The following is a 16,537-nucleotide window of genomic DNA, read 5'->3' on the forward strand; positions in this document are numbered from 1 at the left end:
TGGCGAGCGCACTGTGCCGTAGCTCGCTAAGACAGGGGGCGTCCTTACGACCCCATGATTTCACATATAGCCTGCGCAAATAGATGACTATACTGTATATTAGGGATGAACAGGCTCGGATTAGTTCAGATTTTCCCAAAAAAATCGGGTGTCAAAGAGGCAAAACGTCATCTTTCATGGACAAACATCATCATTCCTGGACAAAAGTCTGTGAAAGATGACATTTTGCCTCTTTCTGAGACCCGATTTTTGGCGGGAAAAATCCGAACTAATCCGAGCCTGCACATCCCTAATATATAGTCATCTATTTGCGCAGACTATATGTGAAATCATAGGGTTGTGGCTGCTACTGTCACCCATGTGCCTGTTCTTGCATAGTTCTGGAGTTTCTGGATATTTATTGCCCAAGATACATGTATACAATGCTCATCCTCTGCTAAACCTTCAAATAATTGTATCATACAGGAGATATTGTGGAGATTTTTGGAAGATATATAGGGATTATAGGTAAGAGACATAGAGAACAGCAATATACTGAATTGTAAACTCTGCCATCAGATTTATGAACAATTTATATCATTTATAGAAATCCTGCAATAGTAACATTGCTATACATGTATCTTATTTGATGGATAGAAGGGAAATGTAAAATAATATGTGGTTCATCTGCCTTTAAGGTCCTCAATGGGCACAAGTCAAGGGCAGATAGTTGTTAAAGTAAATTAACCCATGAGATACAATAGCAGATTTTTTTGTGCTTTTGTGCAGTTAGAATGTAATAACTAGAATGCAGAAATGTAGAAGTTGTGTACTAATAACAGTGGCAGTTAGGCAAAAACAAATTCATTACAATACAAGAAAATAAAACAACTGAAAACAGCCACTGTTAGATTTGTACTTGCAGAATATGAATAAACGGGATGTAGTTAATGGACCGGCGGACGCGATGCCACCCGTCTAAATCCCAAATCGCCCTGCCCGACACGGGACTTAAGATAGGCGCTGAAATGCTGGGGATGGGGTGGGTTAGGTTTAGGGACCCACGGGGGGACTTGGGGTTAGACACCCCCCTGGGGAAGGTTAGGGATAGGCTAGGGGAAGGGGGGGTTAGGTTTAGGCACTAGGGGGGGGGGGTTAGGGTTAGGCACCCCCCTGGGTTAGGTTTAGGGTGCGGAGAGGGGGGTGTTAGGTCAGGCACCCCCGGGGGAGTTTAGGGTTAGGCACTAAGGGGAGAGGTTAGGGTTAGGCACCCCTAAAGGAGGGTGAGGGTTGGAGGGGGGGGGGGGAAGAGGGGAGGGTTAGCTTGCTTACCTTTCCCTGTCGGGACTTCGACCTGCTGTCGGTATTTGATCTGGCGGCTAAACAGCCGCTGGCATTACATACCGATTCCGAATAAACAGGAACGCAGATTCTAATTGAAGATTCTCCCTTTACATTATATTAACCAATTAAATAAAATAGGTGTGGGTATTGTCTTATGAGAATAACCAATAAACAAAGTATATTTTGTTTTATAATGTACAAAGTTCAGGGATGTTTCAAACAAACATGTCATGCACATAAGCCTGACAGGGATGTAGTCTGGAAGCCGACGGTCTAAATGCCGACCACCGGCTTCCAGAATCTGTAATCCCGGCGTGGTACTAATGACAGGCGTCAAAAACTCGACACCTGTCATTAACTATATACCGGAAGACCGACGCCCGGCATACCGAACGCAGGTAAGGTTTAGGGTTCCCGGGGGATTTAGGATTAGGCACCCCTCCAGGAGGGTTAGGTTTAGGCTAGGGGAAGGGGGGGTTAGGGTTAGGCACCACTGGGGGGAGGTTAGGGTTAGGCACCCCCCGAGGGACTTAGGTTTAGGCGGCGGAGAACTTGGGGTTAGGTTTAGGCACTTAGAGAGGGGATTAGGGTTAGGAACTTGGGGGGAGGTTAGGATTAGGCACCCCTAAGGGAGGGTTAGGGGGTAGAATTAGGTTAGCGATACTTACCTTAGGGTTGATCGGGATCTTCACCCTTTCCGGGCTTTGAACCGCCGGCGGTAATACCTACTACACCCATCTGACATACTAAGTTACTCAATGTAGCCTATACTCAAAACAATAGAGAAATGGGATGCAGTTAAAATTCTGACGGAGGAGATTCTGGCAGTCAGAACGCCAGCGCCGGAATCCCGACACCTGTCATAATCCCGGAGCCAGATTCCCAACCGCCGGAGTCCCGAAGGTAAGTAGCGGGATTAGGGGGAGAGTTAAGATTAGGGGTTAGGCACTAAGGTCCTGATTCAGAGGCGCTCGCTATTAATAAAAATCTGCCTCCATGCCGGACGCATAGCTGTGGGTGACCACCCACAGCTTGTGTGGGCGGCTTGCTGATGGTCGCGATTATCGGGCTTGCGACGAGACCCTTGTGGAAGGGTCTCATCCACCGCAAGCCTCAGAGAGCTTCCTGCTCTAACAGTTCTTATCACTAACTTATAACTTTCACGCCAATGCCATCCTATATGTCTTAGGCTTTAGTTGTAAACATAAATGTATTAATAAATAACATTATGAAACATCAATGTAGCTGTTATATTGCAGTTCAATTCTAGTTATGAGCTATTCACACAGAAACCCCCAATTAAAATATGATTAGTGCTTATTCCATGTAGAGATTGTCACTGACATCCAATTAGTTTCCTATCCTGGATTCTATATGCTTGTGGAAGGCATAGGATTAAATGGTTACACATGGTACTGAGGCCTTTTACATACATATATAAATTTATCAACAGTTATCAAGCAAGGCACTGTAAATGGTATTACATGATTTATTTATTTAAAACAGGATCAATTTGTTACTAAATATCAAGATGTAAACTAAGGTTCTGTAATATTATAAGTATAAAGTTCCAGGCCATTAAAATAAATCGTCCATCCTAGTACCCCCTCCTCATACAGTTGTTACCACCAAAGCATTTACATCATCCTGACACATTTATTTACTTATTAATGCTTATATCACAGTCAGTGGCAATACGTGTTGCACACATTACCTGGGTGATATAATAGCCTTGGTGAAAAGCACTGATGAAAGCCAGAAAGATGAAACAATGCATTTAGTAAAATACTATACTATGAGCTAAATACAATAAAAACCAGTACAGTAAAGTAAACGGAAGGTGATGTTAATGTAGACAATTTTACTTTTTTACCATCTCAAAACTCCAATCTTTATATATGCACAGTATAGTTACTGATCATTTTTAATTGGTCATTTTAGACACGAAAAAGCCACAATTCTGTCTTGGCTTCTTTTCATTTTTATGTACTGGTGCACCCTTGATTTAATCCCACTCCACTTCCCACCTCAATGACTTCCACATTTCCGACCAACTTTCCAATGACTATTTCAGCGTCCTTCCCCAGTGTACCAGTCTCAATATCTGATGGCACCTTTTGGTAAAGAGTTCCTGCAAAAGGGCTGAACCATGAAGGAGAGAAACCACCACCAAACGCTTGTTTCAACCCATCCCAGCTGCTGGTCTTTTCCCAAGTCGGATTTTCCTTCTTCAGTCGTTCAATTCCCTGAAGATGAGAAGACAGGCGTAACACACAAAAGATCTCATCTTTGACAGCAGTTCATAACTAAGTATTCAGAAATATCTAGCTTGAAACAAAATATATTTTTTTTTTATGTACTGTACAGCCATGGCCAAAGGTTTTGAGAATGACACAAGTATTGGTTTTCACAAAGTCTGCTGCTTCAGTTTTTATGATGGCAATTTGCATATACTCCAGAATGTCATGAAGAGTGATCAGATGAATTGCAAAGTCCTTCTTTGCCATGACAATAAACTTAGGGCCTGATTCAGAGCCGCTCGTAAGCGCCCGCTCCGAGCGATGTTCGCACATCTGCGCATGCGTATGGGTCGTAATACGCATGCGCCAACCAGTCAGTGCGGTCAGAAATAGTTTGTTCGCAAAATTGCGAGTGCCTGCTAATTTGAGTGACAGAATGAGGCGTTTGTGGGTGGTAACAGGGAAAGGTGCTTGAAAACGGGGAGTGGAGATCCGAACGCAGGCGTGCCAAATGGTCAAAACGGGCGTTTTAAGGGTGTGCATAATTATCAAAGCAGCGTCATCGGCCACGTCACTTGGTTGTTTCTTAGCCTGAACTATTCGCATGATTGCGGTAGGATAATCCAACCACAAGCACTGCGAGAATTTCAGACGCCTTTCGATGTACTCGATTAATCCAATAAATAGCGGAGATGACGTATGATGCGAGCGGCCAGGGGGCGTCTTTACAAAATATCGAGCGCATGTTTCGTTCGGTCGCTCAGACATAGAGGCGTCAACAGACCGCAAAGAGCGAGCGCTCAATTTAAATAGCCGGCCCCTTTTTCTGAACGAGCGAGCGCAAATAGCGTCCGGCTCTGAATCAGGCCCTTAATCCCCAAAACATTCCCACTGCATTTCAGCCCTGTCACAAAAGGACCATCTGACATCATGTCAGTGATTCTCTTGTTATAACAGGTGAGAGTGTTGACGAGTACAAGGCTGTAGATCACTCTGTCATGCTGATTGAGCTAGAATAACAGGCTGGAAGCTTTAAAAGGAGGGTGGAGCTTGAAATCATTGTTCATCCTCTGTTAACCATGGTTACCTGCAAGGATACATGTGCAGTCATCATTGCTTTGCACAAAAAAGGCTTCTCCTGCAAGGATATTGCTGCTAGTAAGATTGCACCTAAATCAACCATTTATCGTATCATCAACAACTTCAAGGAGAGAGGTTCAATAGCTGTGAAGAAGGTTTCAGGGCGCCCAAGAACTTCCAGCAAGCGCCAGGACCGTCTCCTAAAGTTGATTAAGCTGCGGGATTGGGGCACCACCAGTGCAGAGCTTGCTCAGAAATGGCAGCAGGCAGGTGTGAGTGCATCTTCACACAAAGTGTGAGGCGAAGACTTTTGGAGTATGGCCTGGTGTCAAGATGGGCAGCAAAGAAGCCACTTCTCTCCAGGAAAAACATCAGGGACAGACTGATGTTCTGCAAAAGGTACAGGGATTAGACTGCTGAGGACTGGAGTAAAGTTATTTTCTCTGATGAATCCTCTTTCAGATTGTTTGGGGCATCTGGAAAAACACTTGTGACTGGAAAAGGAAAGGTGAGCGCTACCATCAGTCCTGCCAACAGTAAAGCATCCTGAGACCATTCATGTGTGGGGTTGCTTCTCAGCCAAGGGAGTGGGCTCACTCACAATTTTGCTTAAGAACACAGCCATGAAGAATGATACCAAAACATCCTTCAACTTCTCCCAACCATAAAGAACAGTTTGGTGATGAACAATGCCTTTTCCAGCATGATGGAGCACCTTGCCATTGGCAAAAGTGATAACTAAGTGGCTTGGGGAACAAAACATCGAAATTTTGGGTCCATGTCCAGGAAATTCCCAGACCTTAATCCCATTGAGAACTTGTGGTCAATTTTCAAGAGGCAGGTGGACAAACAAAAACCCACAAATTCTGACAAACTCCAAGCATTGATTGGGCAAGAATGGGTGGCCATCGGTCAGTATGTGGCCCAGAAGTTGATTGACAGCATGCCTGGGCTAATTGCAGAGGTCTTGAAAAAGAAGGGTCCACACTGCAAATATTGACTCTGCATAAACTTAATGTAATGACACTTATGAAATGCTTATGATTTCACTTCAGTATACCATAGTAACAGCTGACAAAAAGGTCTAAAAACACTGACGCAGCAAACTTTGTGAAAACCAATACTTGTGTCTTTCTCAAAACTTTTGGCCATGGCTGTACACACAGACACAAATTTTCACTTACGTCAGAAATAAATTCTGGGAAAGGTTGTTGAAGAGAGAGAGAGAGTTATTTATATCAGTGCAAAATATCTGACTTTGCTAAAACATATATGAAGCTAAGCAATAATTTAGGAGCACAGTAAAGATTAAAACAATAAAGTAGGTACAACTAAACTTTCATGAGACAGTTCCCAAAAGGTGTATTTGTGTGGCCTGAAAGCTCTGCATGTTTAGCACTTTATTGAATTACATTTACCTGTATTTACACAAACTTACTGTACCATAAGCCTTATTTGAATTAAAACCCAAGTAGTCATTAGTGAAAAACACAGATTGTTTGGACACTTTTAAATTTTACATTTTTGTTTCTGAACAGACTCCAAGTAAACAACCAGTGTAATTATGGCTTTGCAGACTGTTTATTTCCTTTTAAAATGCAGTTGGGAGACTAAGGGGTATATTTACTAAAATGTAGGTTTTTAAAAGTGGAGATGTTGCCCATAGCAACCAATCAGCTTCTACTTAACATTAGAAGTTAATAGTTAGAATCTGATTGGTTGCTATGGGCAACATCTTCTCTTCTAAAAACCTGCACTTTAGTAAATATACTCCTACTTCTTTTGGCAAAACTGGGTTTGTGTTCCATTCATTTTATTTTTAGAATGTGTTAAAGTAGCCTTTTAGGGAACAATACGTGGAAGTTAAATTATTTTAAAACAATTTCAATAACATTACATACATTCACTTCTTAACTCTGTGAGCAGATTTGGATAGCACTGAATAGTAAACTTGCTATTGTGGTCAAAAATTAAAAAGGTACTTTTAATGGGTGTGGTATGACTAGTCAACATTCAGAATGTCGTCAGGTTCTGAATATCGACATGATCATTAGGTCGACAGCCAATATGTCTACATACAAATTAGGTTGACATGGTTACAATGTTGACACGGTCTGAATGTGGACATTTAACCAGTCGACACCAGAATGTTGACGTGTTTTTTTGCTTATTTTAACCTAACCCAATCAACAAGAAACCATGTCACCATTTTGAAAGTGTCAACATTTTAACTATGTTGACATAATTGTATGTCGACATACTGGCTGTCAACCTAATGAACATGTCGACATTTAGAACCTGTTGACTAGAAGACCGGATACCATTTTTAATATTTTAAAATTGTTTTTTAAATAATAACTGGGATTCCGATAAATTGCTGGAGTCATGCCTTCCACAATAAAAATATTGGTGAAGTTAGCATCTACTATTGCCAATCATATTTCTATATTACACTACGGGCATAAATCTGAACATTATCAATATGAAAATTATGACCAGAAGCACATTGCCAGCCCCAGTTATATGTGGGAAACACAAGGGCAGGCTGGACCAGTGGACGAGAGCATAGAGAGAAGTGTGGTAGTGATCATGTATCACGTGTGTTACCAGGTAAAGAAGCAGAGGTGTAAGTCATTGTGCATGTTTGCAGAACTCACAACCTCCTCAAAATCAAGTAACGAACTTTAATTTGGGGTATGGGGGAATGGGTACTCATTGAGAGGACCCAAGAAGTTTCTGTATTGGGGCCCAAATCATTAAACATTTGAAGATGTCCTTCTTGCCTGCTGTAGAAACAAAAAAAATGGGGTATGCATATGAGGCCATCAGGTGGGGGCAAAGAGGCAAAACCTGGCAGATGTTCATAGTGAGCTGTAAACCATTATAGGGAAACTAGTATTTTGGACCAATCATTTGGCAGCTCGCTAGCAATTGTGCAGATTTCTCTTTTCCTACTCTCTCCCTTCTTATCATCGCCTCCGTTCTCCCATTTCCCCCATCACCCTCTGTTCTGTCCTCTGCTTTTGTTTATATGTAGTTTAAAACAAAAGACCACAGAAAAAGGCTGCGGGTGGGGTGTTAGGTTTAGGTGTAGAGTTTGGATACACACCAGCAGGTGTCGGTATCCTAACCCTGTCGGGATGCCGGCATCTGGATGCTAACCACCGGCATCCCAACCTGCTAAAACATCCCCTTTCACTCATTCATAATTGAATTTGACATTGTCCAAGAATGTTCAGAGCCTAAACTCTGCTGTATGTTGTTTGTCCGCCTACCGGGCACCTTCTCTAAGGAATATCTATCAGTTGTTTTCGACCTGTAGATAAACCTTCTGGTCTGCCAGGGCCTCTAATACTAGGGGATGAATTGTTGGAGACATAAAGGATGCAGGACAGGCCCACTCAATGTGTTGTGTAGCCACTACAAATGTAGCAAATAAAAGAATACTTTTACAAGCAATTATGGATGCTGTTAGTTGGTCTCCAGCTTAACTGCATACTATGCTTTACTGGAGACCAACCAATCTATAAAAGATCTCATTTCTCTGAGCAACCTTCAGGTATGTGAAAGTCTGCTTTCCAGCTGTTGCTAGGTGACAAACACAAGGATTTAGACATCTATGATCTGTTGCCTTACTTTGTTCTGGGGATTAGGGTTGCGACCTAGCAACAGCTCCCACTCTTCATCTTTTGCTATGTCTGTTTCCAATGGAGAAATGATTGAATGATAATATCACTATATTCTCTGTCATTCCCTCTCTAGGCGCAGCAAGGGACCAGAAACGGCCTCAGACCACTGCGCCTAATGAGTCAAAGGGAAACATTGCTCAGCATTTTGTATTATATTCACAGTTTAATATTTCACCACTTTCCAAATTTACAATCCTTGAATTATAACATTACAATTTTTATTTAGAGGAACGTTAAGATATGTCACCAAGAGCACTCTCTTTAGTGACAATGGTGCCTTTATTTACTCTACATTCCATTAGTTACAGATCAGTATAATTAAAAAAAAATATATTTCTAGGTCTGGATTATAATTAGCAAATTTAGAAACAATGTGATCTGTGGGGGGGATCACACGCCAACGTAACCAAAGTCTGTGCATATGGATAAATATCTTTCACTTTCACTGCCTCCAGCAGTTAACGTCAGTCATGCTGCCTAATCCAACAGCCGCTGCTAAATGGCAATCCCAATCTCTAGAACAAATCAAGTTTTTAAATGAAGGTATTATATTTGCCATCAGTGGAGAGGGGACAAAGCTTCCCACACAGAACAGGTTATGCCAGAATCAGTATGATTTACCGCCGGCGGTTCAAATCCAGACAGGGGCAGCCGGGCAGGAGTGAAAATCCTGATCGTCAAAAGGTAAGTATTCACTAAGCTAATTCTACTCCCTAACCCTCCTTTAGGGGTGCCTAACCCTAACCCCCCCCCCTTTCCCGTAGTCTAAACCTAACCTCCCGGTGGGGGGTGTCTAACCCTAAGTCCCCCCTGCGAGCACCTAACCTAACCTTCCCCCCCGTGGCTGTCCAGGCACGGCTTACCTTCGACCACTAAGCCGGGTGTCGGGCTCCCGGCGTAGGTCTGATGACAGGTGTCAGGATTTCGATGCCTGTCTTTAGTGCCTTGCTGGGATTAGACAGTCGGGATTACGTCCGTCGGCTTCCCGTTATGCCAGTAGTTCCCAAACTGGGCGCCGCAGGGCACTTGCAGGGGTTCCACGGGTTGGAGGACCAGGATCAAATCAAATCATGGTCCATGTGATTGGCAGCCGCTATCACTGGTTTTGCCAATCATAAAATGTGGACAAACAGAAGCACAACCCTGTCCCCACCATCACAAAACTGAACCGAAGGATGACATGTGAGCACAATTTTTTTATATTATTATTTTTTTCTGCATTTCTCAATAAGAAACTTTTGGCCTAGAGGTGCTGTGAAAATAATGCTGATACTATAGGGAGCCGTGATTCAAGAAAATTTGGGAGCTGCTGGGTTATACAGTGATTGATGACAGTGGACAGCAACGGTACAGGGGGCTTGCCAAAGACAGATTTGTACCCGCGTTCAACTTCACTTTAATATGAATACAAATTTTAAAAAAAGTTTACAATAATGATGTAGATATTAGGTAATAGAAAGGAACACTCTAGCAGTGCTTTAAGATACAAATCAAAACAGAGAATTGACAAATCATTTAGATCTTTTCTTGAAAAACTTTTATTGCAATATCGTTTTTATTTTCAGTATGGAGGCAAATAATGTACAGGGCTGAATGAGATGCAGTGTTCTGTTCACATTTTAACAAAACAGGAAACATTTTCTTTTAAATGATAATCTATTTCATTGTTTTATAAAACAGGGGAAGCCCAATTATGTAAGCCTCTATGTCTTCCACATCTTTCGAGACAGTAAATCCTTTATAATCTCTAACAACTAAAATTAATTATATAACAAAAAATACATATGTTACAATTTATTGCAAAATAGAATAAAAAAAAGATATTCTGCAGCATGAATGGAATGTGTTCTCAATATACATGTATATATTTATATCTATACATAGCATATGAAAAATAAACCTAAAGTGTATATTCCTGTAATACGAAGCAAGTACTGCCTTCTGCACACTGGTTCCATATGTAGTGGATCTAATAATGCAGTTTCAGGCTGTAAAATAATGTAAACTAGGGGGACTCAAGGGGGTAGATTTAGTAAAGAGAGTTTTTAGAAGTGGAGTTATTGTCCATAGCAACCAATCAGATTCTACTTATTTATCTAGCACCTTCTAGAACAGGGGTGGGCAATAAGAGCCCCCCCCCCTGCTGTTGTAGAACTACACATCCCAGCATGCCCTGTCAGTTTTGCTAAATGGCCATGCTAAAATATTTGCAGGGCAATCTGGGATGTGTAGTTCAACAACAGCTGGAGGGCCGCTTATTGCCCACCCGTTTTAGAAGATAATAAGACGAATCTGATTGGTTGCTATGGGCAACAACTCCACTTCTAAAAACACACACTTTAGTAAATACAGTATGCCTCTAGGTGTTGCTGAACTACGTTTCTCATCATGCACTATTTTCAGCTGTACCATGAGAGATATTTAAATGCAAATATATGAAACTAAAGGAAATAATACAATAGTGAACAGTGCCAATTATTACCTCTATAATTTACATCACACTCAGTCTGCATAAGTTTCTCTTTATTGATGATGGGTGACAAGGTCACTTTACTCAATAAATTGTGCTAGTTACTGTATACAATGGAAGCCAATGTCTGCTTACTGGGAATTCACATTTGCACTTTGTGCCATATCCTATCAGCCGCAATAACCCGTTTTTCCCCAATAAGTTTTCAATTGTGAAAACTTTTTGGCAAAAATGGTTATCGGGCAACCCAACTTCGTGGGTGCGAAATGTGCATTAGAGTCATTGCGCTTCTGTATTCGAGACCCTGGAGCAGGTGATAAGTTGTGCAAAACCCCTATTTGCGGCTAACAATTTCAGGAATTGGTGTAGAACCACTGAGACACTTTCCTTAATGATTAATTAGGTGAAAATTATTTTTAATAACCTTCATTTGTCCAATAATGACATGTCATTTTTGGGCTGAAAAAGTAAAAAAAAAAAAAAAAAAAAAGTGTTGGAAAATGGGTTTAAGGTAGTGGGGCAGGTATATGGGGGTGCTGTACGGATGGGACAGATGTTTTTAGGATTGCAGGAGCACATGACAGGTGTATTGTTAACATTGTTTAAAAAAAAAATGCCCTATAATGACACAAAACTATACCTATACCCATTTTAATGTACCCCTAATTTAACCACAGCATTTATTTTGGCCAAAAAAATATTGCTTTCTAGAATTTTTTCACTGTTAGAGAAAAATTCATATAAACAGCCATTTGACGCAATTTAAGAACCCCAAAACCTTTGATTATGATCACTAACATTTCTATAATGTTACCCAATATTAATTTACCTTTTTGGGGTACAGGCTGATTTCCCCATTTTCACCTGTACTCAACGCCTGTCACCCCTGCAAGATTTATCTTGCGAATGCGTTAATGACAGTTTTGCAATAGGATTGCCGATAAACGGGAGTGCGCATACATGCGATGTGACATATTTGGGCGATCAGTGTGATAAATATACACCGGCTTATCAGTATCGCGGCTAATAGGATATGGCCCTTTGTTGGTATCTACCTTATTGTATCTTGGTTTTGCAGTTCTAATATTCTATACAGTATTTGCTGTAATGTATGTAACAGGTTAGGTGAATATATACTGTATATATAAATAAAAAAAGGAAAGAAAGGCTTTTGGTTAAGGAAGCTGTATTCTCAGATCAAATATATTTTCATTTTAGTACAATAAAAAGCACTTTTGACAGGAAAGTTTTGATAGGGATACGTGGTGCAGAACTAAAATGAGTCCTCATCAACCATACTAGATAAATAATGGCATCACATGGCTCATATAGAAAATTAGTTGTGTGATAGATCCCTCCTTATCCAATGTAGAGCTAATGGGTCTTTTTAATGCTTTCCACTTCCAAACCTGTTCTAGCTGTGCCCCAATACTGCCTATTATAATTTGCGATCCATGTATAATATAACAGTTTGAGTATTAATCAAACACACACATTATATATATATATATATTTATTATATATATATTTTTTAGGGATGTATTTACTAAAGTGCAGGTTTTTAAAAGTGGAAATGTTGCCCTTAGCAACCAATCAGGTTCTAGCTATTATCTTCTAGAAGGTGCTAGATAAACGTTAAGTAAAATGTTATTGGTTGCAATATGCAACATCTCCACTTCTAAAAATCCACACTTTAGGAAATATACCCCTTAGTGACTTTTACTTCGCAAGCAAGTGAAGTGACAACTGCGTATGGCTCACTGTGAACAAAATGAAAGGAGGGGCTATTTTCTTTGTTTTATTTCAATTTGTCGTATCACATTGCAATGTATTAGCTGGGAAATACAGAAATACTTCCCAGTGTGAAGACAGAGTAGTAATCTGGTTTAGTCTAGCTAGGCTGATTTAGCAAGTGTCCTGTCTGTTTTGTAAAAGTGAAGCACCATGGCAGCAGCGCGCCCACTTATTTCATAGATATGCCTATTGGCACATTCACATCACGTTTTGCCCATCACGGAAGTAATCTAGAGACGAAGGTAAAGTTGACCCCCTATTCAGGAGATCAGCAGCACCTTGTTTTGGAGAAGGGTGGTTTAATGCATGCTGAGCAGGATGGAAGTAATGTGAACTGGCCTGGTCTCCGGTCTCCCGGAATTGGTTGCACTTATGTAAATAGAGCCATTACTTCAAGAACCTAGCAATTTATATATCCACAGTGACCTCGGTGTTAACCTCATAGAAATTGGCTTATGGGCACTTAGGGGATAATTCAATTAGCCGCAGTAATTTACTGCGTGCTAATTGATCCCCCGGGGATATTCAAGTAGCCGTGAAGGCTGCACTTAACAGGGGATTTTTTTCGGGGCTGATCAGACCTGAAAATAGGCTGTTAATGGGCGAAAAGACCCTGTTAGCGCATAGGTCTGAACTTTTCACGATTTCTCTGTTAACACCCGTTAGGTTAATTTAGTGAAAAAGGGGCTCCAATTGAATAGCCGCAGACGTTAAAGTCCAAGGCTACCACCCTTTTTCACATCTGTTACATTTACAGGTTTAATTGAATTCCTCTCTTAAGTGGTTTGTTGTATAAAAAGAGTTTGAATAATACATATAATGTAACACATTGATTATATTAGTTTTAACAATAATTGTAAATTTCAACTTCATGACCTCTCGTGTCAAACTTTTTTCCATTCAAAATTAAAATGTACCCTCTGTAGTAATCTGTCTGAAAATCCTATAGTGAACACTATACCTAGTTTAGGAAATAGGAACAGGTATGGCATAATGAATTCATGGGATTTGGTATTTTCTGTAAAAGGGATTTCACCTTAATTTGGAGTATTATGGTTAAATAAACTAAAGAACAATTAAAAAAAATGATGACTTGGTATGAGCTCCTCATACCACAGGGATAGTCAACATATGGGCCTTCAGCATGCCCTAATAGCAAAACTTGTTCAGGGCATGCTGGGATTTGTAGTTCCACAAAAGCTAGAGGGATGCATTTGGAATACTATTTTCATACTAACTACAGTAGGAAATACGTAGTGGTCATGTCTCTGTGTTTAGACAAAATAAAGTGTGTAATAATTACGTTTTAGCCTGTCCTTATTTCCGAACTTTCTGTATAAAGATTTACTGATAAGAGACTCCATACCTGTACAAGGCAGACATACATAATCCACAAGATACAGTACTGATATTGTACTTACTAGATGTAATAAGGCATGCAGTAGGTGTTCTTTTACATTTAACTGTTAGTGTTTGTTGTACATATGATACTTGAAATGTATCGATAACTTCTGATGCGGGTGAAATAAGTTTAAAGAGCAGATGTGATCTAAACGATATTTTGCATGATTTCGACACAAAGGAAAGACAAATCGTGCAAAATATGTGCAAATCGTGAGTGTCCGTCCACTGACGGTAACGATGCTGATGCGCATACCCGCGGGTCGTCCGTCGTATCTTCAGATCTTGCCTACAGCAGGCAAGATCCGTCAATCTCGTACACAACGCACTGGAAATTGTTAAGGACGCACGATAGATCGTTGGTCAGATTGGAGACTTTTTAGCACCATATCGTGTCCTGGAGTGCAGGTGAGCTGCCGGGGAGAGTTCAAGGGAAATCTTTTACGATATCGCATCGTGAGCACATCGTCTAGTGTGTACGCCCTTTAGTTAAACAGATATACCAAGTCCATCAGTTGTGTTGTCATCTTACAAAGTAGCAAACATTCAAATTCTTACACAACTAATGCCCCACATCCTAAACACCCTATTTATGGACATATTGCCTAAAGATTAATTTTTTACCAAACTGATATATTTGAAGTATAGCAATGTGTGCAACACGCCAGAGATAAAAAGAGGCATACTGACACTTATAATGTTCTAGTGAAATTTAGCATATCTGAAATACAGTTTTACAAGCCAATTTGTCTGGTGAGATTCTAGACTACATCTAGTCACCAGTTGTTCTGAAGGTCAGATGATCAGTAATATTTTTTTCCACATCATTCTGTATCAAAGTGGATTGGCTGTAGGAGTTTTGTTTTGTAACGCCAGCATCCTTGACCATTTATGTTTGTATACAATAGAGATAAATATTAGTCTCATTCCAGTGCCAGGCTGATCAGCATAATCAGGGTTCAAGACAAGCTGGGGTGTCGAAGGTTGAACATTTTTGCGATTAAACATACAGTGGATGTCAATATTCAATAAACACCTCATGTATTGGGATTTGAAAGAATAAAAATTGCCATAAGAAGCCGTTACCTCTCTTACACAACTATTGCAAGTAATGTAAGGTGGCATGTATTCAAATTTAATTGCTTTTCTGTTGTCCTGCAGGTTATGGTCTTCTCACCAGAATATGTAAATGCATTAGAAATACCACAAGGCTATAAAAAATACCTTCTTTGAACCTCCAAACCCCATCCAATACTACTACAAGCAAAAACGATATGAAGTCAGTGATACAGATTTATCTCCACCAATACAGGATTTCCAGATGTTGCAACCACTACCACATTCAAGTTTTCCTCTGAAAAGATGTTCTAATGATTAGGCCCAATAAGTCGTCAGTGGTTAGTTGGCACAGTCAGTTATGGCAAATGATGGAGGACGTAGATAGCAGAGCTGTAAGCAATAGTGAGCCAAGGAAAGAATCATTTTGTTATTGTGAAGAAGGCAGAGAAATTAGAGATAAACAGAAACCACATAGCTCCAGAAAAGAAACAGAACCTGCTGTATGTTGGCGGCTTCTTCTCAGCAGTAATGCTCAACCATATTAAAATAAAGTGAGTTTTATTTTTATGAAACATTCAATGTGAGGCTGGTAAATGGTTGTAATGTGGCATTTCTCTGTGTGGCAAAGCAGGCACAGATATCTTCAGACCACATATTGGTACGGGTCTGCTTTTCCCTGGTCTGGTGTGGCGATAGGGCTAAGCCATGCTATAGAGAACGGATGGCCAAATACTGCTTTCAGGTTCATCCATTTTGTTTTTTTAGCCCATCTTCTCTCTTCCTTTTTCAACTGTTCTATTCCCTGAAAACAGAAAGATCAAACACTGAGTAAAGTTGGTTGGCTGCTAATGGTTTTACTTCACAGGACAATATAATGGTTATAAATGAGTTCATATTTGTCCTGTAGGAAGGTGTGTGTATGTCATATTTGCTCCTTAGTAATAAAGGAAATCGGTGAAATGGATCTAATTACTAGAAACTGGGATAGCGAATACTAACTAGGCCACCAACAGCGCAGATCAGTTAACAAAACACATACATTGAAAAGGATTAGAGTTTTAGATAAGACATTAGAAAGGTTACAGAAGGCAATTGGTGAGGGAAAATGAAAAAAACTGTATATAATCAGTCAAGTCCTTCTACATATAAATATCACTATACAATAATGACAGCACCACGTGGAGATCCTCAAATTATGTATTTCATTTCCACAATCCCAGCTGAAAAGCACCTGGATATGTTTCACTTTAGTAGCAGTATACTGGTATAAGATCCATTGTCCAGAAGGATGGGAATCAGCATTATTTTTAATTTGGAGCACTAAAAAATATTATGTTTTAACAATTCAGAATTATTTACAGTGTTCGCTGCACTAGTCCCTGGCATTTCCCTCCTTGTTATATTGGCCAGCAAGGCCCCTTACATTGCAAATGCTAGGATAGATACACCCCCTCAGTATATAGATCATTACTAAACAGTAG

At 40.3% G+C, this 16,537-nt stretch overlaps 1 protein-coding gene across 9 annotated transcripts in view; it reads right to left on the reverse strand.

The window, feature by feature from the left end:
* Positions 1-300: 300 nt before the first annotated feature.
* Positions 301-16,537, reverse strand: part of ZDHHC3 (zDHHC palmitoyltransferase 3) — a 72,021-nt gene continuing 55,784 nt past the window's right edge. For 8 of the 9 annotated variants that reach the window (XM_088462911.1, XM_088462929.1, XM_088462932.1 and 5 more), the window contains one exon: positions 301-3,569. In XM_088462911.1, the coding sequence (XP_088319037.1) occupies positions 3,306-3,569 (264 nt within the window). In that variant the 3' untranslated portion in view covers positions 301-3,305. Of the gene's footprint in view, positions 3,570-9,846; positions 15,859-16,537 lie in introns of those variants that run through there. The other variant, XM_088462921.1, reaches the window with a different exon arrangement.

The sequence above is a fragment of the Taudactylus pleione genome, unplaced genomic scaffold, assembly GCF_031769625.1.
Source record: "Taudactylus pleione unplaced genomic scaffold, aTauple2 ptg000053l, whole genome shotgun sequence".
NCBI classification, from domain to species: Eukaryota; Metazoa; Chordata; class Amphibia; order Anura; family Myobatrachidae; genus Taudactylus; species Taudactylus pleione.